The following is a 27203-nucleotide window of genomic DNA, read 5'->3' as shown; positions in this document are numbered from 1 at the left end:
AATGTCTGCTGCCTGCCTGCCTTCCCTCCCTCCTCCCCTGCCCACCTCGCAGGGATGGTTTTTGTGTGTCTTGCTTTGACTCATTGGAGAAGTCCTTCCTGTGCTCAAATTCCAAATCAATTTTTCAAGTGTGGAAGAAGATTCATATTTAGGTTTATCTCTACTCCCCAATTCATGGCATGTTGGGATTTCCTTTGAAATGCGCCCATTGAGCTGTCTGCAGATACTGGGGTGTCCGACTTTCATAAATTCCCCAAAAATCCGGGGATGATGGGATTGGCTTGAAACTTGGCGTCCATGTGGACACATGGATTAGCTGACATGGTTCCGAAGGTGAGGTTTCTGACGTGCAAATTGACGTAGTTGTAAAATGGGACTTGATTTGGGGTGAGTCAAAAGGTTTAAGCCCCGCCAAAAATCAGGGGATAATGGGATTGCCTTGAGTCTTGGCGTGCATGTGTATCCCTGGATAAGCTATCATGGTGCCGAGTTTGAGGTTTCTAACATGCAAATTGACGGAGCTATCGAAAGGGGTGTGAATGGGCTGCCCTATTTTCAAAAATTCCCCAAAAATCCGGGGATGATGGGATTGGCTTGAAACTTGGCATCCATGTGGACACATGGATAAGCTGTCATGGGACTGAAGGTGAGGTTTCTGACATGCAAATTGATGTAGTTGTAGCATGGGACTTGATTTGGGGTGAGTTAAAAGGTTAGAGCCCCGCCAAAAATCAGGGGATGATGGGATTGCCTTGAGTCTTGGCATGCATGTGTATCCCTGGATAAGCTATCATGGTGCTGAGTTTGAGGTTTCTAACGTGCAAATTGACAGAGCTATCGAAAGGGGTGTGAATGGGGTGCCCAATTTTCAAAAATTCCCCAAAAATGAGGGGATGATGGGATTGGCTTGAAACTTGGCATGCATGTGTATACGTCCATGAGGTGTCATGGTGCCAATCTTGAGGTTTCTAACTTTAACAGAAAAAAAGTTGTATACTTTTTTAGCTTTCAATGCAAGCCTATGGGGGGGAAACGGAGCTCCGATCCGGATCCGGAGCTCCGCAGCGGAGCGGAGCGGACATAGGCGGAGTGGAGCGGCCCGATCCGCAAATCGCGGATCTGGAAGAGAAGCGGAGCGGGGGGTCCGTGCACACCCCTATAAATAAACTCCTTCTGCCTCAACTGCTTGTGCTGCTATCTTCTTGTTACTTTGGTCAGTGCTAAATCCCGGGTTATGGAGCTATTGGTTCCGGTTTTCTTCCCAGAGGCTTCTGGTACCTGGGGGCCTCAGGAAGGTAGTAGCAGCAGTGGGGGCTGAGAGGGGGCAAGTTAGAAGCCCCCTTCCTTGCTTGACAGGCCCTACTGGCTCGCGGTGCTAATGTGCAGTCGTCAAGACAGCGCCCAAGTGCTAACAGTTGACGGGCAGCAGCAGTTCTTTTGGCTTTTCATCTTTAAACCCTTCAAATAGAGGACTGCCCCTGTAAAAAGGGGAGCCCTGACCACCCTATGCAGAACACAGGGTATAGTGTAGAAAGATGGAGTTACTTCCACTCATCTGCTAAACTTGAAACTGGAAGTGAAGAGAGGAAAACAGACACATGGGTGGTAATTTCTACGGAGGTGTTCCAGCAGGACCATAAAACTGGGTGCTCATAAACACATGTTTTACAGCAATTTCAATTAACCATGTCTGGAACCCTCTGTCTTATAACAAAGGTTATCCCCCACAATCATGTTGCCTAGATAGGACAGAGACTGTTCCTGCTACTGTCTCAGGTCTGTCAGTCATCCCAAGCTCTCTGTTTCTGCTTTGTCAGGGGGATCAGACAAAACCAGTTTGAAAGTACTGTCAGCAGCCATAGAATTATATGTATATCATAAGTGGAAGAGTGATTAAGGTTGTCAACTCATGTATCAACCTTCTCAAATCAACTCCTTTGAAACAGTTCCTAAGACAGGGTGGTTATTTTCCATAAAAGAAAAAAGCAAAGGAGGAAAAAGCAAATGTGTTGAAATTTCAACATTGCCAGGCTGACATCTGGTAGCACCAAATGACTAATATTTAGAATTGTTGTCTAGTTGTTTGTCACAGCCTGTGTTAATTAAGAAGGCCATTGATGAGACTAATGAAAACATGAATGAAGGTTAGCCCGGTTATTGGAAAAGCTGGCAAAATATGTCTGACAATTTCTACTAAGTATAAATCTTGTCGCAGTCAATCACAGGGATAAATTCTGCCTCCGTTTATGCCAACACATAATCTCCAGCAGCCTCCTTAGATTTGACAATATTACACTTTCCAATTTCAATCCTTTTCCACAGCATTTAATAGATTACATAAAAGATGAGTGTGACTTTGATATCCCTAGTCCATTAATTGAAAGTCCACAGAGGGGTGAAGGAAAGATGCCTGGTGTGCTCCCCACCACCATCACGGCCATTCTTTTTGGGTTTGAATTCAAGTTTTCATCTAAGATTGCAACAGGATTCTGAACATACGTGTGAAAGAAACAGCCGGAGGGGAAGGCATGTGTTCCCAAACAGAAGAGAACATGTTCTCAGGTGCCTGAAAAGACTTTTATTATGCCCACTACGTTTCAGAAAGGACTTTCCTTCCTCAGGGGTTTTAATTAAAATATCATTGCAAAACATTATTAATGGTTAAAAGACTCTAAAATCTGTAAACATATCTAAAAAGTTACAAAAAGTAACATACATCCACAATTTATAATACAAATAACCATTAAAGGTTATTTTGGGTTACATTAACCCTTTGGGTTACATTAGACAAAAATTCTAAGTTGGCTCTCAGGTTGAAAGGGGTTCCCCAGCCTTGTTTTACAAGTTTTACCCCTGGCATCTAAATGGATCAGTACAACTAGAGATATGTCGGTGTACCATCGGAAGATGGGACCCCCAGGTCGGAAGATGGTCAAAATGCTACTGGGGAGGAACAGAGGATAAGTTCAACTAGCCCCAGATGTGATGACGCAGCTAGCTCAAAGCCGAAAGGACGGCTAGCGGCCGATGGTGCTGGTGGTGAACGACGAATCCGATGTTCTAAAGGTCGACACACCATAGGAACCTGGAATGTAAGATCTATGTCCCAAGTTTTACCCCTGGCATCTCTAGGTAATGGTCAGTTATCAGGTGCTGGGGGTGTCCTGGAGACCTGCTACCAGTTACTGCTGACAATCCTGAGTTAGATGGACCAATGCTCTGACTCAGTATACTGCAGTTTCCTATGTCCACATGTGCATATGTTTGTTTCATGGCTTTCCTTCTAACAAGTAGAATTGTATTTTTCTTCTTTGGATCTTCTGAGATCATGCTTTCCACTGTTGATTGTCTTCTCTGTTTCCCCCCCTCTTTGAGTTCCCTCATCTACTGTATATTTCTTCAAAGGTTTTCTTATTTGGCTCAGATTTCCTTTATTTATATTAGTAGTGAAGCAATGTCCAAGAGACCTTGCTTCAGATATTGTTCTATAATCTACTTTGCATAATTTCTCCCCACCCTTCTCAATAGGTGCGGAATTAGAATCAGGGTTTGTATATCAGGTGAAAATCTATATTATAATGTGCCTGCCACTTTCACTGTAGTATCTCGATGGGCAACGCAGATATTTTACATATTCATCGTTGCGTTCTGTTTTTTAGGATTTAAAATTTTGTATACTTGTTTTAATCTTAATTTTAGAATTTCTGTAAACCGCCCAGAGAGCTCTGACTATAGGAGCGGTATATAAGTGCAATAAACAAACAAACAAACAAACATGCTCACCTATTTTCATCCCAGTATTTCAAACTTCAGGGGAGATATAGGGTTGTATTCAATCTCTGATTTATGTCCAATTCATTTCAGTGGGTTTACTCTAAATAGAACTAATGTGGGATACAACACCACAAAAATACAGAGAGAAGATGTCACTTTTGTGTTGGATTGCTTATGATCTCCTTTTGTGAGGGTTCAGAATAATGCAATTAACTGCAGCCTAGTTGCTGTATGTTTTGAATCTTTTGCAGATCCTTTGAAACTGGGTGTATGGTTACAAATGAGGTTCAAAATGAAGCATGTAATGCTGTCCTGTTGTCATTCTCGTATCTCAACGTACAAGAGAGTTAGCACACAACCCAAGAGTTCACTTTTTCAGCCAATCAACTTTCCTTTCCTTCTTGGTACTTCCTTCTGTCTTTGAACATGCTATTATTTCTTGTCTTTTTGCCAGGAAGGGAATAGATCCCAACTCTCTTGATCCACCATTTCTACAGAATTGAATTACCATCCAATTGAATTCCCTTCTTTCACTTTCCGCAGAGCCTTCTGAATAGTGGTGTTATGTGTTTATTTATTTTATTTATTTTTAAATCCTTCTGTCTCCAATTTCTTACCACTAACTTAGTTTTGACCCTTTTCATTCTGGCTTTAGCCTTCTTCCCTGTGCTGAAATATAATACAATTTCTAGTGATCTTCTCTGGGCAAAAGAATCAAGGACTTTATTCTTTTCTTATTCCTTTTGATCATTCTGCTGCTTCTGACACTTTCGACCATCCTTTTCTTCTCTTTTTAGTCTTGGCTTCTAGGATTCTCTCTTAGACTGGATTCATTTTGATTTTTTTTTCTGATCAATTTGCAGTGTTCCTCTTAATGGTTCAAATGGTTCTGTCTGTAGGGTTTTCATTTATTTATTTATTTATTTATTTATTTATTTATTACATTTCTATACCGCCCAATAGCCGGAGCTCTCTGGGAGGTTCACAAAAAAAGAACAAATTTTCAGAGATTTGTTTTATTTGTTTGTTTGTTTGTTTATATCCCACTTTCTGCCAAATATGGTGCTGAAGACATCTAAGAGCAATAAAATACACATTTGAAATGATGGATAGTATCCCATTGTGTTTGTGCAGTCACGTGAGCCACTGCTTGTGCAGTGGGGCCTTGGTGCTTCTAAAAATAATCCAATGTACACTTTTCTGTGGTGTCCCCCCCCCCAATTATAGAACGAACTCCACGATGAGACCCACCTGGCACCAACATTGTTTTCTTTTTGGTGCCAGGTTAAGACTTTCCTTTTCTCCCAGGCATTCAACAGCATATGGCGAGTTTTAACGGACTCCAATAGCTTTGGCCTGGCTGAGTGTTTAAAATTTGTTTTAAATGTTAACTGTTTTTTTTTTAATGTTTTTTGTTTTTAAATTTTGTATATTGATTTTTAATGTTTAGTCTTTTTAATCCAATCTTTTTAATCTTTGTAAACCACCCAGAGAGCTTCGGCTATGGGGCGGTATTTAAATGTAATAAAATAAATAAATAAATAAATAAACAAATAAGAGCAGAAATGCTCATTTCCAGAATGAGGCAGGTCGGCAGAACTCCGTTGACCTATGCCAATCTGGAAATGGGTGTTCCTGCTCATTTCTGGGGTTATTTTTAGAAGCATCAAAGCCCCATTGCACAAGTGCTAGATCCTGTGTGTGCAACAGACTCAACTGCCTGCTGGATATTGCCCAAAGTCTTAATTAAACTATAACATAAAAACAAGTTAAAAACACAACTAAAATACAACAATAGAAGAAATAAAGAGCATCCAACCAATCTTGGGGTGCCTCTCTGCCCTCTTCATACTTGGTAATAGTCAGAGAATGTCCACAAGATGACTCACATTGAACAAGTTTGGGGCCTTATGAAGGAGGGAGGGGGACTGAGTGACTGGCAGGTCCACCTTCTAATCATAGGGAAGATTTTACCAGGGACTCTCCAATCACTGCTTTGGATGGACATTTTCCTAACACCTCAGGCATCACTATGAAAAATCCTTAAACTGTTTTCAGTCATTATAACTGCTTAGCCCCTGCACCTATGCTAATGAAACTCTGAGTTTCTTGCCTGGAGACACCTCTGCGTTGTCTGCTACTTTCATACATATTGCCCCTACCCAAATAACAAAAACACCCTATAAGGGAAGGAAACAGAAAACAAATCATTCATTTCCCCACCACCACCCCATTTGAGGACTCCACTACCATATGAACCTATCCTTCTGACACATTGTAGTTTTAATAATTAGGGCCACTTCTATGTCTATCGTTTTCACAAAAATGGTCCACAAAGAATATAATAAAGTCATTTTTATTTCATTTTTTTGGTTAGGCTAAATATATAAAGGCTGTTCTTTCACAAAACTCCGTGCACCAATCCTATTCATCTGAAACTTACTTAATCCACACAGTAGTAACACCTATCCTGTGAATTTCATCCAATTCTGCCAAAAAATAAAGTTATTGGCATTCCTCCTTTTAAAAACAATTCAAAGTATAAAGATGTCTAGCACAAAAAACCAAACAAAAAACCACACTGCACCTATTTTTCTGAAATGTGACAGGTGTAATCCGCTTGCAAGGGACTACTGTAACTATGTATTTCATTTACAGCGGGGGGGAGCTCTTTTTTAAATTTCCCACGATAGTCAATGGCAGGTATGAAGCCTCAGATTTTCAAATTGTGACCCCAAATGATTCAGTACCAAAGTTGAAGAAGACTGCCTCCGAATCCAAGTGAAATTTTCTATTTGGTGCACACCTGTATCAGAAATATATGTTTCAAATGCCATTTCAGACCATGACTCATCTGGTTGCGTTGGCCTTGCCATTTAGTGAATCATCCCCTCCTGTACAGGGTATGGATACTGGGCATCCATGGGGAAGGTAATGGGTCTCATTGATCTCATGATAGGAAGAGCTAACCAACATTTGCTTGTGTGTCCCATCACATGTAGAATATACATATCCAGGCCAACGTATAGACCAGCTCTCAGTGTGTGGGAATAGCCACATTGTTCTGAAATCAGCTGACCAGCAAGGATCAAAACACAAACATGTCAGGTACATAGCATCAGGACAGTTGAATGGGCACTGAACCTCTTTATGTGGTTGTGGAGCACAACAGTAAAATATCAAGGAATGCTGGAGAAATTGTCCTGTAAATCCATTGGTAGGGAAAGGAGACATGTAGGATGCAGGTCACCTGACCTTGGACCACCCCCAGTAAATCCTTCAACATCAAATTAAATTGGCCTTCCCCAACCTGATGTTTTGGCCATCAATTCCCATCAGCTCCAGTCAGCATGGCCAATGGTAAGGAATGCTGGAAGTTGTAGTCTAAAATATCTGGAGGACACCAAGTTGGGGAAGACTGGAATAATCTCTCTCTCTTTTCTTTTTTTTTACTTTAGTCTGAAATTGTCACTGAACCAAAAATAAAATCTTGGATATTTCTATTCAGTTGATCCTTCCTAGATTTAGCCAGGAACATTGGCATCAGACTCCTATAATAGGAGAAATAGCTATGGAGCCAAGGAAAAAAGTTGTGAGTGGAGAGAGAAAAATTTTTCTCCCTTAAGCAAAAAGCTTTCCTAAAAGTGACCTTTATGGCTAAAGAGAAAGGAACAGCAAGTAGACCATTCTTTGAGATTCCCAGCTACAATCTTCATTAAAGTGAATGGCAAAAAATTGAGCAATTTGCACTCAAGTCAAGCCAAAGCTTGCAATACTACTATATGAGCTCAGATAATATTCAGAATTGAATCTATTCTTCTCTGAATTTATAAAAATAGGCAGCTAGTTTTTTTATTATTATTATTGCTCTGCTTTGTGTTTAGTGTTTTGAAATGAAGTTGGACTTTCACGGATTGAATCATGGAAGAAAATCTTCTTGAATTTGAGTGCCTGTAATCAGTTTCTAACCATACCCACAGCTGGTATGTATCTCCATTTGCTGAGACAGGCTGCATTAGTGAAGAGACATGGGCCTCTATCCAATGGTAGACCTACTTAGAGTAGACCCATTGAAGTGAATGGACCTAATAACACTATGGAAGTGGTATATGGAATGTGGATTGTGCCCCAATAGTTATCGGTGTACTTCAGTACTGCTATAAAGCAGTCGTGTAGATTTAGCCTAAGGCTTGATATAAGACACAGCAAATTAAACAGGGCTTGCTGTGCTCCTAGCCCACACTCACAGTGGAACTAGCGAAAGATAGGGTGACCATATGGAAAAGGAGGACTAGGCAGGATATACACTACTGCTTATAAAGGTTTATAATGGTTATGACAACTGTTTAGGCCCAGGACACGTTACATATACCGTTTTCATACCATTTTAAAAGTGTTATATCCTGCTTGGTGTAGATTGGCCTCTGGGCTCCTGTATCTTTAATAGTTGTATTGAAAAGGGAATTTCAGCAGGTGTCATTTGTATATATGGGGAACCTGGTGAAATTTCTTCTGCATCACAACAGTTAAAGCTGCAGGTGCCCTGCCCTCTTTTAAGTCTGGTCACTCAAATATAACTCCTGCAGCTTTAACTGTTGTGATGAAGAGGGAATTTCACCAGGTTCTCATACATACAAATGACACCTGCTGAAATTCCCTTTTCTATAAAACTGTTACAGATACAGGAGCCCTGTCCTCTTTTTCATATGGTCACCATAGGGCCAAAGACCTGGGAAAGATAACAAGATGTGTGTGTGTGTGTGTGTGTGTGTGTGTGTGTGTGTGTATGTGTGTTACATGCTAGTAGTGGCTATATGGCCCCACCTTCTTGCCCTGGGCCAATTCAGCTGTCAGACCAAAAACAGTTTGCCGTGCCTGCTTTAAATCTTAATATATAGCAATGCTTTAAATCTCACTATATTTTACTATCCTTATTTCATATCTATTTCTATTCCAAAATGTGCTTCATACCTTCATTAATAACTATCTGAATTTTCTCAGCTTTTCCACGTGAATTTTATATCTTGATTCTATTAGCTGGTCATGAGAGGTTTTTCTTTTTTTCTTTTTAAGTATTATTGCTTGCTACTTAAGTTTTAAAATCAATCCAATCTCATCTTATGAAATTTATTTGATGACTTATACTTACAATATCATACTTCCTGTATTTTATGATTAACTAAATCATGTGGTAAATTCAAACATCTTATAAGATTAACTTTAAAAATCACCACTTATGTTTTTAGATGAATCATATTATTGCATAAATGTTATCTGATGAACTATCCATATAATTTTATAAAATACTCTTTATGGCTTGTTTTTAAGCATTTATGCTGATCAATTACATTTAATTTTGGACCACACATTTCGACTTGGACCCTGATTCAGTGCTCCAGAAAATGCCCCTGTTCAGCTTGAGCTTATTCGGAGGTGGTCTCCTTCAACTTGGGTACTGAACCTGGACCAAGATTTGGAAATACGAGACTTAATGCTTCCCTTTGACTACCATGGGAAATCAAAAAGTATTGATAACTTTTTCTTTTTCTTTTTTGGCAATGATGTTTAAAGAAACAAAAGCCAAGACACTATTTTTGGAGTCCTGATTATTGCCTTTCCAAAGCTGAATTCAGTGCCATTTTTAATAGAAAGGTGGGATACATTACAAATAAAATCATATGGCAGCAATCCTACAGCACTTAGACAGTGCCTGGGAGCCACAGAATAGTTTGAATTCCTGGATCCGAGGTTGGAGTCAGCACTTCAATCTCGGACCCAGGTGTCCAAGCTCCCTGCTCCTCCCTGCCCCCCACCCCAGTTCAGAGATAACTGCACCAGCTGCCTCTTCAAGGCTGGAAAAGCAATTTCAAAAGATAAAGGGGACACTCCAATGGGAGGGGAGGGCTTCCCCAGCCTTCTTCCTTCCCCCTCCCTAATGCCTTAGCTAGACAGGCAAGAAAAAAAAAGCCTGTCTAGCTGAAATGCAGAGCAGGAGGAGAAAAAGATCGCCTCCACTGCTCCTCCCATTCTGCACTGGATGGTGTAAGTCTCTAGCTTCTGAAGCTTATGGCCATCCCCATAGGATTGTGTCCTGAATTGTGCACAAAGCCTTGTGAAGGGTTGAGCATCAGTTCTGCTCACTTTGGTGTGAAGCCGGCTTTGCCTTGGGAAACATCAGAAATGGTCTGAAAGGGCCCGGTTCGGCTCATGCTTTGGACTTCAGATGAATCTGATGCATAGCCCAACTTCATAGGTTTGTGTGTTTTTCCCACCTTGTCCTCTTGTATGCATTCCATTGCATTTCTTAAAACAAACTTGTTATTTATCGAATATTTAGGATGCCTTATACATTATATTCATAAGCTGAAGGCAGGAGTCGCACATACCTTGGGTGGCATTCTGCTTGTGCTCAGAGCCTTTTCATTTCTGCCTCCCTGCACCCTCCCCTCACCCTCAAAAAGATTATGGTAAGGGACCTCCAGAGTGGCTGAGTTTTTAATTATTATTTTTAAATATTTATGTTATTTTTTTAATTGTTCTGGATTATCTTTGATAACTATTGTAAGCTGTCTTGAGGATCCAAATTACCATAAAAGTAGAATATAAATAGCAAGTAAATCACACTACATTTATGTATTTATTTAATTCATTCAAAAAGTGCTTGGTCAATAGGAATACAAACAAAGGTTTGAAAAATGAAAAAAAAAAGAGATTTATGTACTTGAACACACCTCTTCTGTACGTCTGAATTCTTGTTTAAAATGTATGTCTTGTTACTGAGATAGTTTTGTGTGCTTTTTAAGAAAATGAACAAATCATAAGCACATAACTTCTTCCTTCCTTCCATTTATTCATCATCTCCTCTAATATCATGGAAAAAATATATACAAAAATCACACAACCCAGGTTATTGAAAATTACATCTACTCTTGGGAATATTCCCTTTGCAGTGAAAAAGGAAGTAAATTTGTTCTGGCTGCTCCACATTTTAGCTTGTTTGTATTAAAAACAAGCCTATAAAGCAGAGGGTTTTCCCCCCCTACCAACACAATTCTGTGCATGTTTGTTTATTCAGAAGTGTTCAGAGGGGATTAACCCATGTAGGTGTGCATAAGGTTGCAGCAATAGTACCAATGACAATTAATAAATGGCTAGCTGTTTTCAAGGAACCTCTCGTATTTTGATCCTGGGTGCTATGGTGCTGTTAGCTGTGCAAACAGTACTATAGTGACCCCTAGTGACATAAACCAAACACTACAACTAATCTTTAGCAAAGTAAATGATTTATTTATTTATTTATTTATTTATTACATTTTTATACTGCCCAATAGCTGAAGCTCTCTGGGCGGTTCACAAAAATTAAAACCACAACCATGATGGTATATTTTATGTGTCACATGCACTTAGAGGGGTGTTTTGGGTTCCCTGTATTCACCCCCACAAATTGCTTTGAGAAACACCCTTTAGACCCAAAGTGCATGTTACTTTAAAGATCACTATCTGGATTGGGGCTGCAGCAGGAGGGGATGGTTAAAAAAAACAACTACCCCATGCTAAAGCGTCAATCCAAATTGGGATCCCTGAATGTACTCTAGAGTAAAAAAGAAAAAAGATGTACATCTATAAGACTGCAATCCTATGCAAGTTTAGACAGAAAAAAATCCTACAACTCCCAGTATTTCCCAGCCAGCCATGTAGTTAAAGAGAGGATATAGTAGAAGAGAAGTGTATAGCTTTACCATCTAAAGAGAACCATATGTATGTTTCAAGTTTAGATTATCCCTGTTTTTTTATATGCAGGTTTTTTAAAAAAATACTATATGCTGGTTTAATTTAGATGGTAATTAAGTAACGGCTTTTAAACCTAGAGAACACCCCCTATAGAAGACGTGTAAGAGTTAGCCTTGGCAGGCAGCTGAATAACATTGGTTTAAAACCTGATCCAGACTAAGAGTTTCTTCAGACAAGTGATTTATTGCACGCTTGTTGCCGCAGGTCCTATTTAGAACATTGTCTGCGTCCCACATGCCTCCCACCCTTTCTACCTTTCTTCGCATGACAGAAGAAGACCCCATCACAAAGACCTCAGAAGAAGCAGCACAAACAAAATGGGCCACGTGCACATTGTTTACTTTCTCTTTCGAAAGAGGAAGTAATGAGGGACAAAAGCACGGGCAGAGAAGCGATGGTAAGCAAACACGATTTTCCCCCATGTGATGATGCTCCAAATCCACAGCAGTGCTTTTTATCCATATTGAAGCTCACTGAAAACTGTTGGGGGGACATTACTTTTCTAGCATTATTTCCTGCTTCTCCCCCACACAGCAGCTGAAACCACAAGTGATGAGGCAATAAAAGGGTAGTTCACCCCCCAGCCCCCCCAAAATCATATACAATAAAGGCTTACCCTGGACATTTCAACACTCCCCCACCTCAGGCCCACAGAATTCAGTCTGGTTGCTGGCTTCTTTGCCCCCCTCCAAGAAACTGCAGCTACACACACACACACACACACACCAGCTAGGCTTCGCCAAACACACCAGTCAGAACTGGCTGACAGAGTGAGGCAGATGGCAAATGCCGGGATGAGAAAGCTGTGGGCCATGCAGCCGGCCCTGTACCCCCTAGGCTAGACTGCTGTCTTCAGGTATGGTGGAAGATCCTGTCCCATTACCTGTGTTGAAGGAGGATTCAACCGCCAGTCTATTTAGCTGTTTTAGATGGAATGGGAGGGGGCGCCATCTTGTCTTTTGCCTCAGGCAGCAAAATGACACCAGTGTAAAGTGGGGGAGAGTGAAGAATGGCCAAAGATGTCACAAGCACAATCTTACACCAACCTTTAACAGGGATGCTTTCATGCCCCTCCCGACTTCTTCTATCAAAATAAAGAAATGGCTACCAATTCAAGATGTGGAGGGAGAAATAGGAGGAACTGAATTGTGGGTGGCACAGGCAATTGTACATCATGTCCAGGGTTTAGACTCTCCCTAATGCAGCTATGGGCCAGACAAAATCAAGCAGCTGGCCAGATCTGGTTCATGGGCCCTAAACCATGCATGAGACCACAGCAATGAAGATTCTTCTTCTTTCCTTCCATTTTGTAGGAGTTTTCAAGGATAAGCAACTCACAAAAATTCAGCAACGTCATGCAGTCCAATGGAGGTATTTAAGAACCTTGATAAACTTCAGAATTATATGGTCTTTTTCACCCCCTGTCTGTTGGAATATATGAGATGTCAAATAATTTGACTCCTTGATCTTAGCCAAGATTTATGAATGCATACTGAGAAATAATGGGAATTGTTTTGTGAACGGGTGATCTTCCAGTGTCGGGGATAATGTGTGACCAGAGCTCATCTTAGGGAAACTCACTCTCTGATTAGATTGTTTCCCTATAGAACCATAATATAATTTCAGCTGCTCATTCAGGGTCTGTGTGGGAGAGATGATTTATTTCCAAAGTAAGTGACCTGAGGATACAGTATACAGGATAAAATGAAATAACATTCCCGAAATTTTGTTGCAGATGCTGTTACTGGCTGTGAACCAAGTTATGTTAGAACTTGAGGAACTTCATTCTGTTAGGTATTAAAGAACTTCTATTCCACACATTGCATATTAATGAACTGGAAATATTAACTGCTTTGCTCTGAAAACACCATATTTTACTAAACAAAGTCATCATCATCATCGTCATCATCATCAACAACAACATCATATATTTATTACCCGCCTCTCCCTCTGGATCGAGACAGAGAACAACACCAAATGCAATATAATACATAAAATTAGTTAAAAAGAGCATATAAAACCAATACAGTATTAAAATAACAATCACAACATCTTAAAATTCTTAGGTTTAAAATTCATCTGGGTAGGCCTGCCGGAAGAGACTAGTCAAGACAGCGTTTGGCTAAGATGGATTGAATTTAATATAGGAACATAGGAAGCTGCCTTATACTGAGTCTGACCATGGGTCAATCTAACCCGGAATTGTTGACACTGACTATGAGCAATGGCTCTCCAGGGTTTCAGCAGGAGTTTTCCCAGCCCTATCCAGAGAAGCTGGAGATTGAACCTGGGACCTTCTGCATGGAAAACATGCACTCTTATCACACCGAGCTACAGCCCCCTCTCCCTGAGCTGCAGTCAGCTGGAGAATTATGGTAGTTGTAGGGCACCCAATTGGGGAAGGCTGAGAAGGTTATACAACCAGGACAGTCAAAAATCCAATCTGCATGCATGCACACACACACACACACACACCACTAATAATTGATCTTCAGTCATTGTGGAGCAACAGCCACCTCCCATGAAGAAGAAGCTCCTCTGTGGGGAGCTTCTCCATGCGGGTGGATGTTGCTCCACAATCCAAGCAGCTAGTGAAGCTCCTTCTAATTGATCACTGTCCTGCCATGGCAAAATTACAGTATGTGAGCTCCTACCCCGCTAGGATTCAGCACCTGCACCTGCACACATTTTCCTGAGCCTAAACTGAATACATTTGCGTGTGCTGATGCCATGCAAATTAATTGTATTTAGAGAGGATCTCATTATCAAGCATGTCAAGTGCTAAAAAGAAAAAAAAAGAAAAAGAAGAAGCAAAAACAAGAATCTGAAAAGTAAAACAATATATCACACCCTCTTTTATGTGCCTGGTTGGCTGACCTTCAGCAGGCCACATCCGTTATTGGAAGCAGAGGTCTGTGAACGTAGCAAGTGTGGTATAGCATGGTGTAGTGGTTAGAGTGTTGGACTGGGACTCTGGTGATCTAGATTCTAGAGCCCACTCAGCCATGAAGCTCACTAGGTGACACAGACTCTCAGCCCAACCTGCCTCACAGTGGTGTTGTGAAGATAACATGGAGAGCTAGAGGATCATGTAAGGCCACCTTGGGTTCTTTCCAAGATGGAAAAAAGGCACAGAGTAAATGTAATAAGAAAGAAAGAAAGAAAGAAAGAAAGAAAGAAAGAAAGAAAGAAAGAAAGAAAGATGCAAATAGTTTGAAGGTTGGATGGCTATTGTCTTGCAGCCAAGAGGCTGGACCTGGTTGTTTTTTAGTTTCTTCCATCTCTCTTTGTTTCTATGAGACTGACCAACATTTGTGTATTAATGTTTTTCGAGCTCCTCTGCTCAAGCAACTGTTATTGGCCCCTATATTAAATCAGTTACCTGAGAGGGACATCAGGATGTTGTGCATCTGTTTGTTGGGCTGCTACAAGAGCATTCCTGGGCCGGCTAGACTGCTATGTTGCTTTTGCTAGAATTCTAAGTTTACTCCTCAATGGACAGTTGTCTCTCAACTTCTGGTGTCAAAGGGTCGAACTAAACATTCCAATATTTATGCTTTTGGCTACCAAAACCTATAATACAAGTGATTGAAATATGGCCATTTGATATATACTGTAATTATATAGAAGTTTATATAAGTTTATTACAATACTTATTGTATGGCATTTGTAGTATTTATTGTCTGGGGTATATTTTAACTTAAAGATCTGACTGCCACAAAGTAAGTCTTAGCAGAAGCATTTCAGGCTTTTTGAATGGGTGGGACTGCACAAAAGATGAGAGCCACCCAACAATCAGTGGTTGGGGGACAGAGGGTGGGGACAGGCGAGGAACCCATTGGAGGCTGGTGGCTCTGATTTTGGTGGGGTTGTGATTCTATTCTGGGTTTTAGTCAGAACCAGCCAAACTGCTAAAGGCTGAACCTATTTGAGGATGTGTTTTAGTACCTTGTGTAGCTCCTTTATAGTTTTGGATGGTTCTGTTTGAAACCCAGAATGGATCCACAGCCCTACCAAAATTGGAGCCATCAGTCTCCATTGGAGAAATCCCAAACAGCTGGATTTGGCCTCCAAGGCTGAGGTTCTAGATTATACTCAGGCTAAACCAAAACCCAACTTTAGGTGTACATCTCAGATCATGCAGAGCGGTCACTAAAAACGGTAACGTGATCCTAACCATCTGTCATAAGATTTGCGACGATTCAAGGTCTCCCTATGAGAAAAAATGGAAGAAAAAGCACTCACTTCCAATGTCGGGCCGCAGCTTTTTATCATATTCCCTCAGCAACTTGTTTAGCAAGAGTGTCACATCGGTGTCATGAGTTTTTGGAGACATTACCCATTTTTGATTTGTCGTGAACTCTTCGAAGTCATCCTCTTCAACCTTTCTTGAACTACAATTGAAAAAGAAATAAATTATTTGACAGTGAAACATGAATAAAAACTGAGCATACCTTCCTTCCCTCAGTAATTCAGTAGGCACCTCAAAAAAGTTTCTGGGTTATTTGTTTATTCCCATTTAATCTCTCTCTCTCTCTCTTTCTCTCTCTCTGTGCCTACTGCCACAGATGAAAGTATAAATAGAGCACTCTAATGGAAAATAATTGCATAGTCTCACATCATTACTTCTCACTAGATCATGAATTTGGGCATAAATAAATGCCACTTTTCTTATATTTCAATGTATTGCCTTATTTTATGTAGCTTCTAATTTGCCATAGCAGCGACCTTGCAGAACTCCCTTCTATGACTTCTCTGATACCCACAGATTCATCTCTTGTGCAGCAAGAATATTAAAAAGTCAGATCTTTTAATAATTTTCTGATCACTTCACCCCATTAAAAATTATGATATATTCTCAGCATTTCAGAATTTCAGTACTTAATGTAGTCCAAGGCTAAAAAAATAAGAATTAAGAAACTGGATCTTGAATATGCTGGCTTTGATCCTAAAATAAGTTAACTTGAGCCAAGTTCATGGAAGAATAGCTTCCTCCCCACCCTCTCCAGCAGTTGCTTGTGCTGCGACCCCAAATTATCTCTCCAGAATCCCTGCTGCAATCTGAGGAGTCCTGAACTATGCAGGATGGGACGTGGAGCCAGTGTGGTGTAGTGGCTAAAGTGTTGGACTGGGAGTTCTAGTCCCCACTCAGCCATGGAAACCCACTGGGTGACATTGGGCCAGTCACACACTCTCAGCCTAACCCACCTCACAGGGTTGTTGTTGTGAGGATAAAATGGAGGGGAGGAGGATTATGTATGCCACCTTGGGTTCCTTGGAGGAAAAAAGGTGGGATATAAATACAAAAATAAATAAATAAATAAAATGTTTTTGTCACAAATATTTCTGGGGAGAGGAGGGATAAAGATCCCCTTTCTGTGTGGTGCAGTCTCAACAATAATCACCCTGCTACAGCCCATCATTAAAGAAAGAACCCACAAAGACATAGCACTATGCTGCACATTTAGGGTAACACACAAGTTTGGCCCAACAATTTTATTGCAAAGGAATACATGGTCCCTTTTTTAAAGGAAATAAAAACAACAGTATACACAAAGTAGGAAAGGTACAGCATCAGTAACACATTATACTACGACTTAAGGTACTGATGTCACAAGCGTATCTGCTTATTGCTTTTTAAAGATGTTCCTGTACATTTTTAAGAACTCCCTATGCATAGAAAAACAACCCAGCAGCAATTGGGCTCAGTTAGAACCTTCCTCCCTGCTGTTCTGATTTTCTACTTGCAGGACAAATGTTATGCCTTGAAAAATGGAAGCCCCCATCTGATGGTTGAAATGATTCAGTCAATTCAATTCAACCCTCACAAAAGAATTCTCCTTCATTCTGTTGCGTGTGTACAGACCAGGCATAAGCTCTGTTAAGCCTCATGAGGGGACAAAAGGCTCTAATAAAGAGTTCTCATTCTGGTTCACAACGACATGGTTGCAGGGAGGGGACTACAGCTCATTGAGAGAGCATACGCTTTGAAGTTGGGGAGGTCTCTGGGTCAATCTAGTGGAAGTTGGTGGCTCCGATTTTGGTGCAGCTGTGAATCCATTCTGAATTTTAGCCAGAACCAGCTAGAAAACTCTCTCTCTCTCTCTCTCTCTCTCTCTCTCTCTCTCTCTCTCTCTCTCTCTCTCCAAGGTGCTGAACCTTATCCCCAAAATAGGTTTGTTTTGGACAGCTCCTTTAGAATCCTTGCTAGTTCTGACTGAAACCCACAATGGATTCACAGGCCCACTGAAATCTGAGCAACCAGCCTCCACTAGTTCAGCCCTTACCATCACCAACTAAAAGGATCTGTCAGAGACCCTGGTAAGCATCTGTCAGTCAGAACAGACAATACTGGGGTAGTTGAACAGTCTGACCTGGGATAAGGCAGTTTCAAATGGCTATAATTAATCTGTTTGAGGTGCACACACAAAAACGGTGTGTGTGTTTTTAATTTATTTTTTACGAGCAAGAAATTACAGAATGCCCAGACTGGCTTAAAGGAATACTGCAGGATTGGGCAATCTTTTTTGGGCCATGGTTACATTTGGCAATTTGAGAATTTGTCTGGGTGCCACCGGGAGATGGCTGCTATGGAAGGTGTGGCAAAGGACAGGTAACCTGCTCAAAAGTCTGGGTACAAGACAGAGCCCCAACATACTGTACACTTTGTTTGAACCTATAGTTTTCAGCTCTGACAGAGACTATTTCATAGCAAAATGTGTGTTCCTGTTTTTAAAGAGGGAGGGGTGGGGCACCCTGACAGGTTTCTAGGGGTGCATTGGTGCCCACAGCCACCACATTGCCTATCCCTGGTATAGTGGCAAGTGACCCCCAGTGTGGAGATGAAAAGTCATGCTCTGAGTAGAGGTATGCCCAGCATAGACAAGGGGGCTTGCACTGTCTGACTGCACCAATCGCCACTACTGGGACAAATCCTCTGTGCCCACAATGGCACAAATTCCTGATCTTCCTGATGCCTCTTTTCTGCTCCCAGTTTGTCCACCTCTCAGCAGCGTCTCTTTCTCTCTCCCCCGCCTTTTTCCTAGAGGCTTTGGGTTTATGCTAGATCTCCTTATTTGCTAACTTGCTCATTACATTTGGGAGTTTGCTGCAGCATCGTTTTATTTACATATTACACCAGCAAGCCACTGGACACAAGAGTCACCTCCCTTAAATTGCAGTTCGGTACATTGGGGAGATTTCAACTTCTAATGTGGAAAGCAGCCGCGGCATGGCGTAGCCCGTGGCACTTCCTGGTTCATTTCTAAGCCTTGTATTTCTCCCTCAAATGCTGAAACCCATGATTTGTCAAGGCGCATTAACTGAATTATTTTCTTTCTGGGATGAGTTATTAAAGGGAACAAGACAAATTCAATCTGTATTCAGCTGAAGTCAGTGCTAACGCCATGAAATAATCAAGCTTGCATGCAGAGCAGTTCTGAGTAGAGCAGCACCCTGAGCAGGTATAGGCCTGTTTCTCTTCAGTGGTGCCATCAAGGTAGGACTTTGGGGCAGATGCACAGGGCCCCACTCAGTGGAATGAGCAGCAGGACCTCCTCTATCCCCCGCCCAATACAGCAAGGATAGCTGGCTACATATTTGGACTTTATACTGTTAGTTTTACCCTACCCTGTGCCTGTTTGCATTTTCTTCCCCTCCTTATTGTTTTACCATGATTTAATTAGAATGTAAGCCTAAGCGGCAGGGTCTTGCTATTTACTGTTTTACTGTTTTACTCTGTACAGCACCATGTACATTGATGGTGCTATATAAATAAATAAATAAATAAATAATAATAATAATAATAATAATAACATATGAATTAAGTGGCAGCAATATATACTATCATCTGAAGAGGGCCCTCCCTCATAAGATGATTATACCCAGAGCCTAAAATTGCCTAATTACACAACTTGTGGCAAATTTCCCTTGTGGCAGATTTCTCTGTGGGAATTACAGTGAACCCATAACATAACCCAGAGCCCATGGTGCTCCAAGCACAACTCTGGAATGTAATGGATTTTAGGCCAAGCAACTCTTTTGATCCAGAAGGAAGAAACAGAGCACCTGGCAGTTGTCTAGCAATGAGAGACTGCCCAACAATCTCTGCTACTTTGTGTACTTTCAATAGGCTCCAGAAATGAAGAAGAATTCCTATAATTTTCTCCTCTGTAAAGGTTTTTCTATTCTCTTGATAAAACAAACATGTAAATGAACATTAAACAAACAAAACAGCAATCACATGCACAAGTGAGGTGAAAGGTGGAGGATTTTTTTCTGTAAGGCTGAATACATATATGTGAAATGAATGCATATTCTTCCCTTGTTTATCCTTTCCTTTCTCCTGTTGTCCCTTCTGTGTCAAAGTTCAGGCTATAAGCTCTTTGGGGCAGAGACATCCTCCTATTTCTGAAACCTGAACTCTAGATCTTTAAAATCGCTATACACAATGCTTTTGGGTTTTTTTCTTTTTGGTGCATTGTGAAGGGAAACAAGTCACCAGATCCAACATACAGTCAATGAGTAGTACCACAAAAGAAACTGACCAGAAACTGAACATGGAAATGACTACTGCCAAACAATGTTTGCAAGGGGAAATTAAGTGGAGCATCAGCCACATCTCTGTATTCATGGCAAACATTTCAAGGTTGTTACTTTTAAAATGGTGATGAACTGTCACCAGATTAGATGTGGGTGGGTGAGACAAGAAGATGAGTTAACTCTACATGCGTGGAAGTCATTGATTCTACAAGGGAAGAAAAACGGTGAGGGTTTTAATGGAATTGTCTTAATGTGGGTTGAGGGTTTTAATGGAATTGTTTTATATGTTATTGTAAAGTGCCTCGATGACAGCAATGGTGAGGCGGCACTATAAAAATGCTTTAAATAAATAAATAATAAATTGTAACTTTCTTTCTGAAGAGGAGAAGCTTCTGATTGTATAGGCATTCTTTTCAGAGGAAACTCAGGGACTTAAAGTAGGGGTGGGAAGCCTGTGGCCTCCAGATGCCATTGGACTACAACTCCCACCACCCCTGATCATTGGCTATCCTGGCTGGGACTGATAGGAGTTGGAGTCCAATATCATCTGGAGGGAGGCAGCCTTCCCCCTGCCACACCCCTGCAAAAGTACTTGTGAAGCAGACTGCACTGTGGCCCTGTAATGAGTGAAAGATCTCCATTTCCTCTCCTTAGAACACTTGTGCTTAGTACTTCTTTCAGGGACTGAGAGCAGCACACACATGGAGTTCATCTGATACCCAGGATCCTTTACCCACATTGCAGGCTGTGGGCACTCTTGGGCTATCCCCATTCCACAAAGCTGGCCTTCCCTAAAACCATTAATTCCAGCCTCTGAAATTACCTAGCTCAGGAGTGTGCAACTTGTGGTCCTCTGGATGTTTTGACCCGCAACTCCCATCATAACCAGTGGTGAGGGAAGATGTGAGCTGTTGGCCAAAACATCTGGATGGCCCCAAGTTGTCCAGCCCTGACCTAGCAGCACCCACCATCTCCAAACTGGGTGAATGAGCAACAAAATGGCGAATGCAATTCAGTGTAAGTGTAGAGTGATGCAAACTTGGGCAAGAAATCTGAGCTACACCTAAATATTGATGGGATCTGAAACAGCTGGCAACAAACCAGGGAAAAGATCTTTGATGGACACTTCAGTGAAATTCTCAACTCATTGTTCAGCAGTGGTGAAAAAGGCAGATTTGATTTTAGAGATTATTGGGAAAGGGATTGAAAATTCCTGCCTGTATATTAATCTATGGAGTGATCATATTAGGAATATTGTATAGACGTCTAGTCATCCCACCTCAAAAAGGATACAGAAGAGCTGGGGAAAGTGTCAAAAGGGGCTAACTGATCAGGGTTTGCAGGGATCACCATCTCTGGAGAAAGGCAAAACTAAGTGAGGCGCTTTGAGAGAGGGGGAAAAAAAAGAAACTTCAGAGGGGGGAGGGTGAGAAAATAGGGAGAAGACAGAGAAGACAGTTTATGCAGTTATAAATTGGATATAGAAAAACTTTCTTAAAGTGCAGCCCTATGGATACGTCCAATTTAATTCAATGGAGCCTTATCCCAAGAAAGTGGGTACAGGATTACAACCATATAATACTAGAACTCTAGGTCACAGGAAGCTGGCTAGACATCAGGAAAAACCTCCTGATTGTTAGAGCAGTACGACAATGGAACCAGTTACTAGAGGCCTTCAAGAGGCAGCTGGACAACCATCTGTCAGGTATGCTTTAGGGTGGATTCCTGCACTGAGCGGAGGGTTGGACTCGATGGCCTTATAGGCCCCTTCCAACTCTACTATTCTATGATTCTATGACAGTAAGATGAGGGAAGACCAAAGGAAGTACTTCTGCACACATGCACCATTTATTCATGGAAATCACTCATACAGTATGCATTGGTGGTGCCTATTGGCTTTGCTAACTTGGGAGTTAGACAAACCCATGAGGATACACCAAGCTCTTAACCATAATAGCAATGGAACTTCCATGTTCAAAGGCAATGTATCTCTGCACTCCAATTGGTGGGGGTAGCAGGGCATGGGATAAACAACAGAAGTGTGTTGTGAGCTTCATTTGAGCTTCCAGGAGGCACGAGGGTTGACTATTGGAATTTTTGTCTGCTCCAGCAGGGCTCTTGTGATATGAGTAAGCTGTTGTGTCCTGCTCTCTTTCGTTCCACATATACACATATGCATAGCACACAGTCTTCCAGGCAGTGTTTGACACTGACTTCCTACCTGGAAGTCTTAGTCCCTTCAACCAGCAGCCCTTCTTCCAATGTATGACTTCAGGCTGCAAGGGCTCGGGGGTGAAGAAAATGCACTGTGCATATGCTCATAGCCCTTTTTCTTATTACTACTGCTTCTTGCCTTCAAAAAGTGAACTCTAGCATTGAAAGAGAACTGCCAAAACCTAGCTCAGATGAAGAGCAAAATCAAGAGAGAATTGTGTGAAGGATGGAAGAGAACCTGATGGCCAGCAGGTCCTCTTAATGGAACAGCTTGCCTGGGTGATGTTGCAACCTGCTACCTGTCCCCTTCAATATCCAAATTACAACTCACCAGGCCCAATTATTCTGGATTTTTGCATCACTGCATCTCAGTTATAAGAACCCTCAGACCAGGGTGGACCACTTGTGGCCCTCCAGATGCTTTGGGGCTACAATCCCCACCAACCTTCATTATTTTCTATGCTGGTTAGAGCTGATGGGACTTGTAGACCAAAATAAATTGCCCACTGCTGGCTTGGACAAATCACTGTGGGCTAGTTACCAGTATGGCCCCTCTGTACATGTATTATAATTCAAAATTATTCATAGTTAATTAAGTAGTGGTAGGGGGAACAGGACTGGAAGAACACAAATATTTTTGCATCTTCCCCATGCATTCATTGCAGTATGTGAAGTTGGATGGGTCTGTGTACATTTACATCATTTCTCCTTGTTTTTGTTGAGGGAGGACAGAACTAAGGATGGCTATGTATCACCTTCAGTATCAAAGGCAGCAAGCCCCTGAATTACCAGCTGCTGGGAACACAAACAGGAGGGTACTGTTGCCTTCATGTCCTGCTTGTGGGCTTCCCATTTGGGCATCTGGATGGACATTGAGGGAAACAGGATGAGGACTTGATAAATGTCTTTGCTCTGATCCAACAGGGATCTTCTTCTTTTCTTATGTGAGCATTGCAGGGACATCCAAGTACATGAAAGGAACAGTTAATGGACCAGGGACAGAGTAACTTCTTCAATTTCCTTGGAACACTGGTTGTTGGATTAGGGTGGCTTTTTTTTCCCAAATTCACCACCCTCTCCTTCCCCCACAGAAAGGAATATGGGATAGTGCAATGCTGTCCCACTCCCAGAAATTCAACCGTAGAGTACGCAACCCTCCAGATGTTTTAGAGGCTCCAAACATAACCCTTGATACTTGCTCATGCTGGCTGGGTTTTATGGGAGTTGTAGTCCAAGTCACCAGAAGGGCACCAGGTTATCTACTCCATGTGTCATAGGAATAGGAAGGATTGGAAAAGTGGGGAAATGAACAAAATAAAATAATGATACGTGCAGGGCTGTTACCTGATTAACAACATCTTAGTCAAATGATTTCAATTGATTGATTAAATCTGCGTAAATTTGCATGAGACTAAGAATTGTTTTGAAGAGGGGAAAAACCTATATTTTTAGACTATTTTTAGTTGTAATGGCAGATTCCATCTTTGTAGAGGTATTCCTTCTCCCTGGGTGAGAATGAAGTGAGGGTGCATCTTCTAATATAGTGTCAGACATCTGCAGTTTTTTAAAAGAAGTGCTCTCTCTCTCTCTCTCTCTCTCTCTCTCTCTCTCTCTCTCTCTCTCTCTCTCTCTATATATATATATATATATATAATAACAACTAACTTTTTAAAATGTCTCATCCCATGAACCAGGGGAAACCTTTTAGTTGATTAAAGGCACAACCCAATGCTTGTTTAGACAAAAAAAAGTCCTACAACTCCCAGCATTCTCCATGCTAGGGAATGCTATCTGGGGGATGCTGGGAGTTGTTGGACATTTTTCTGTGTAAACATGCATAGGATTGCACCCTCAAAAGATTACTAGTCTAACAATTCCATCATTTAAATTAGCCTTCCACAACCAGATGTGTTACAATACAACTTTCGGCATTTCCGACACCCTCTAGAAGATGCATTGCTCATAAAACAACTCCAGCCCTGGCAACGTATATCGGGGGACAATACAGATGGAAAACAGGTGTATCCACCTTGATAGAAGAGTTATATGTGTGGATGCCATCCAGATGAAAAAAGTTCATGCCTGCTAAAGTTACCAAGAAAGGGAAACAGAAGGAAACACCTTCACCAGTAGCCATAATCTGGTAGCAATTGCAAAGCAGGTTTACATGCCTTTTGTAAATTGCACTTCAGTTGTGAGCTGCGGAGCGACTTCTGTGGGCAGAAGGGCAGAAAAAAACGTTGAACCCTAAGAGAACTGAGCCATACAAGAGTCACAAACAGATCAATACCTCAGTCGCCCGAGATGGCATTCATGAATTACACAGTAACGTTTTCCAGAACGGATTGTGACATGATGATTATGAAGGCATTATATGATCACAACGCAGTAATATGATTATCAAAGGAAACCATCTCTGTGGCTAATCTCCCACAAGATATTTAGACAATGGCTTTGATCCGTCCAACCCAACGAACCTCGCAGGACATTCCAAGTGGAGACACACCAAGCGGGTAAATAAAGCTAATGGCCTTAAATAGCGGCTTCTCAAGCAGCTTTTCGCTTTGATCAGCTCCATTCTGTTCATCTAGACGGGTCTTCCTTGACTTGCCGGTCTACAGACCAGCCTTCCCCTTTCGCCTGCCCGAAATCCCTGCCTCACTGGCGACTCAAAAACCATCCTCGGGTGAACATCACTTCTGGATCCAGCCAGGGTGGCCTTCAAACGGGGTGCCTTTTGAAAGGCGTATACCATCCCGCTCTAGACACACACACACACACACACGGGCAACCCCCTTTGGCAAGTCTAATAGCCCAAGGGGGCCGCTTTGGACAGACTACGCGGGTGTCGGAACTGCTTGGGTCTTGCAGCAAGGGCTGGCTTTTCGATTCCCTCCCAAGTGGAGGCAGGAGCAGAAAACTTTCTGCAAAAGCCGGGCGGTGTGTGGGGGGCGGGCGGGCGGGAGCCAAAGGTTTTGAGCTGAAAGCCACCCCTCCAGAGTGGATCAAACGTTGAGCGATTTCTCCAGCTCTAAACTGCAAAGCTGGGACGACGGCGCGGATGTTTGGTACCGGGAGATGCCTCGGAGCTTGCAGTCAATTGCAAAGAGATGGCGCGTTCGCCGCTCGCTCGCGGCTCGTCAATTTCACTGTGGCGCCACACAAGAGAGGGCATTTGAGCACAAGGCGGGCGAGTGAAATTGGGGGAATCGACGCACATGTTATTGCCCTGTCGCTGTCTTTGGCAGCCGGCCGGAGATGATGGGGGGGGGGGTTCTTTTTGTGTGTGACCCAAACATTCCAAGTAAGCCTGGGGGAGGAGTTTGGGGGAGGGGTGAGAAAAAAAGCAGGCTAGAAGGGCACCAGGTGGAACTTACCAGGCTTGGAATACGGACAGGAGGAAGAAACCCACCAGGAGCTTAGCTGACATGATCCGAGCAGCAGATATAAGGAAGGGAAGAAAGTGCAGCAGCCCTGGAGGAAAGGTTGCAGGGAATTCACGCCGGGGTGGGGAGAGGGGAAGATAAGTTGTGCAGCGGGGACAGACACACACGTGAACCCCCCCAACGAATCTTCTGGTCTCTTTCTCCCTGTGTCTCTCTCTTTTTCTTTTTCCTTTTCCTTTTCTTATTCCCAGTCCTGTGCGCTGCAAGAAAGACCCCTCTCTCGGTACACGTCTCCCAAAACAGAACCCCCCACGGCAAGCTCTCCGGATCCAAGTGGGAGTCAGGAGGATCCGTGGGTCTGACAGGTGGTCCAAGACGCTCCAGCCCTCCCCTCCCCCTCCTGGCTCGCTCGCTCCTTTCTCGCTCTTCCAGTGACAATCAATGGTCTGAGATCCTCAAGCCGCGGTCCGGGGTCCTGGGAGGCGCGTCGCGAGCCATGCGCCTCGGGCGGTGGGGATGTCCAAGGAGGAGGAGGAGGAGGAGGAGACGCCACCTGGCAGCCCAAGCGCTGGGCCAAGGGAAAGCCCCGATCCCCGGAGTGGGGCGCGCCGGGTCTCCGAGGGAGGAGGGCTGCGCGGGCTCCCTCACCATTGGAGAAGCGCTGCGTGGATCCTCTGGCCAGCCAACAGGTACCGGGGTTCAAGCTAGTCGCCGTCGCCCAGACCGCGTCCCCCCATCCCTCTCTTCCCTTGGGGTGGATCAAGGCACTCCAGAAGCAGAAGGGGCCAAGGGAGCGGGCTTAAACCCCGGGGTTAATCCCCTTTTCCTGGCAGCCGCAGCACTGCCCGGAGTCAGCGCTGCTGCCTGCCCGCGCTGCGCGGGGCGCCTGCCGCTGCTGCGAGGTTGGGCTGACTCCTCCTCGCCAGGCCACCCGCCGCCGCCGCGCCGACAGCTCTGGAGGAGCCCGCCAGCCTCAGCCTCGTCCACATCGCCTTGGATGTCCTTGCATGCGCGGGGAGGTCTCTTTGCCAACTGCAGGAGGGTGGGGGGAGTGGCAGGCGGCGATCGGGAGGCGGCCAGATCCCCGCCGCCTTTGGCAAGACTTGGCCGCGTGGGATGGCTGGAGGACCTGAATCAGAACTGGAGCCCCGCTTGATCTCGAGGGAGGGAGTCAACGCCGCCCGCCCACTGCCTGATCCGAGACAGGCTCGGGGACTTCATGAATATGCAGGGTTGCGCCTGGCCCGCCACTGCCGCCGAGGGCGACGCTGGAAGGGAGAAGCGTTTCGCCCTGGGTTTCTAGTCCCTATGAAAGTGGGTTTGGCTAAAGGGAGCGGGCTGCTCGCTTGCCCCAGCTGCCCCTTCCTCAAACACACACACACACAGGTCTCTGCTCCACCGGGAAGTGAAGCGTGGCTACTTCTTTCCCTTGGCAACAGCCCTCCCACCGCCGCCCACTCAAACTCACAACACTTATGCAGAAGAAATGCAGTACGA

The 27203-nt window shown here is 43.1% G+C and overlaps 1 protein-coding gene across 1 annotated transcript in view; it reads right to left on the bottom strand.

The window, feature by feature from the left end:
• GABRG3 (gamma-aminobutyric acid type A receptor subunit gamma3) overlaps positions 1–25750 on the bottom strand; it is a 356799-nt gene extending 331049 nt beyond the window's left edge. Inside the window, exons 1-2 of the mRNA XM_063127500.1 lie at positions 25698–25750; positions 15811–15959 (exon numbers count right to left, since the gene is read on the bottom strand). Of these exons, the coding sequence (XP_062983570.1) occupies positions 15811–15959; positions 25698–25750 (202 nt within the window). The remainder of the gene's footprint in view (positions 1–15810; positions 15960–25697) is intronic.
• Positions 25751–27203: the final 1453 nt, after the last annotated feature.

Source organism: Elgaria multicarinata, chromosome 5 (genome assembly GCF_023053635.1).
Source record: "Elgaria multicarinata webbii isolate HBS135686 ecotype San Diego chromosome 5, rElgMul1.1.pri, whole genome shotgun sequence".
In the NCBI taxonomy this organism is placed as follows: Eukaryota; Metazoa; Chordata; class Lepidosauria; order Squamata; family Anguidae; genus Elgaria; species Elgaria multicarinata.
The sequence above is the reverse complement of the archived record's forward strand: the minus strand, read 5'-3'. Positions and strand labels throughout refer to the sequence as shown.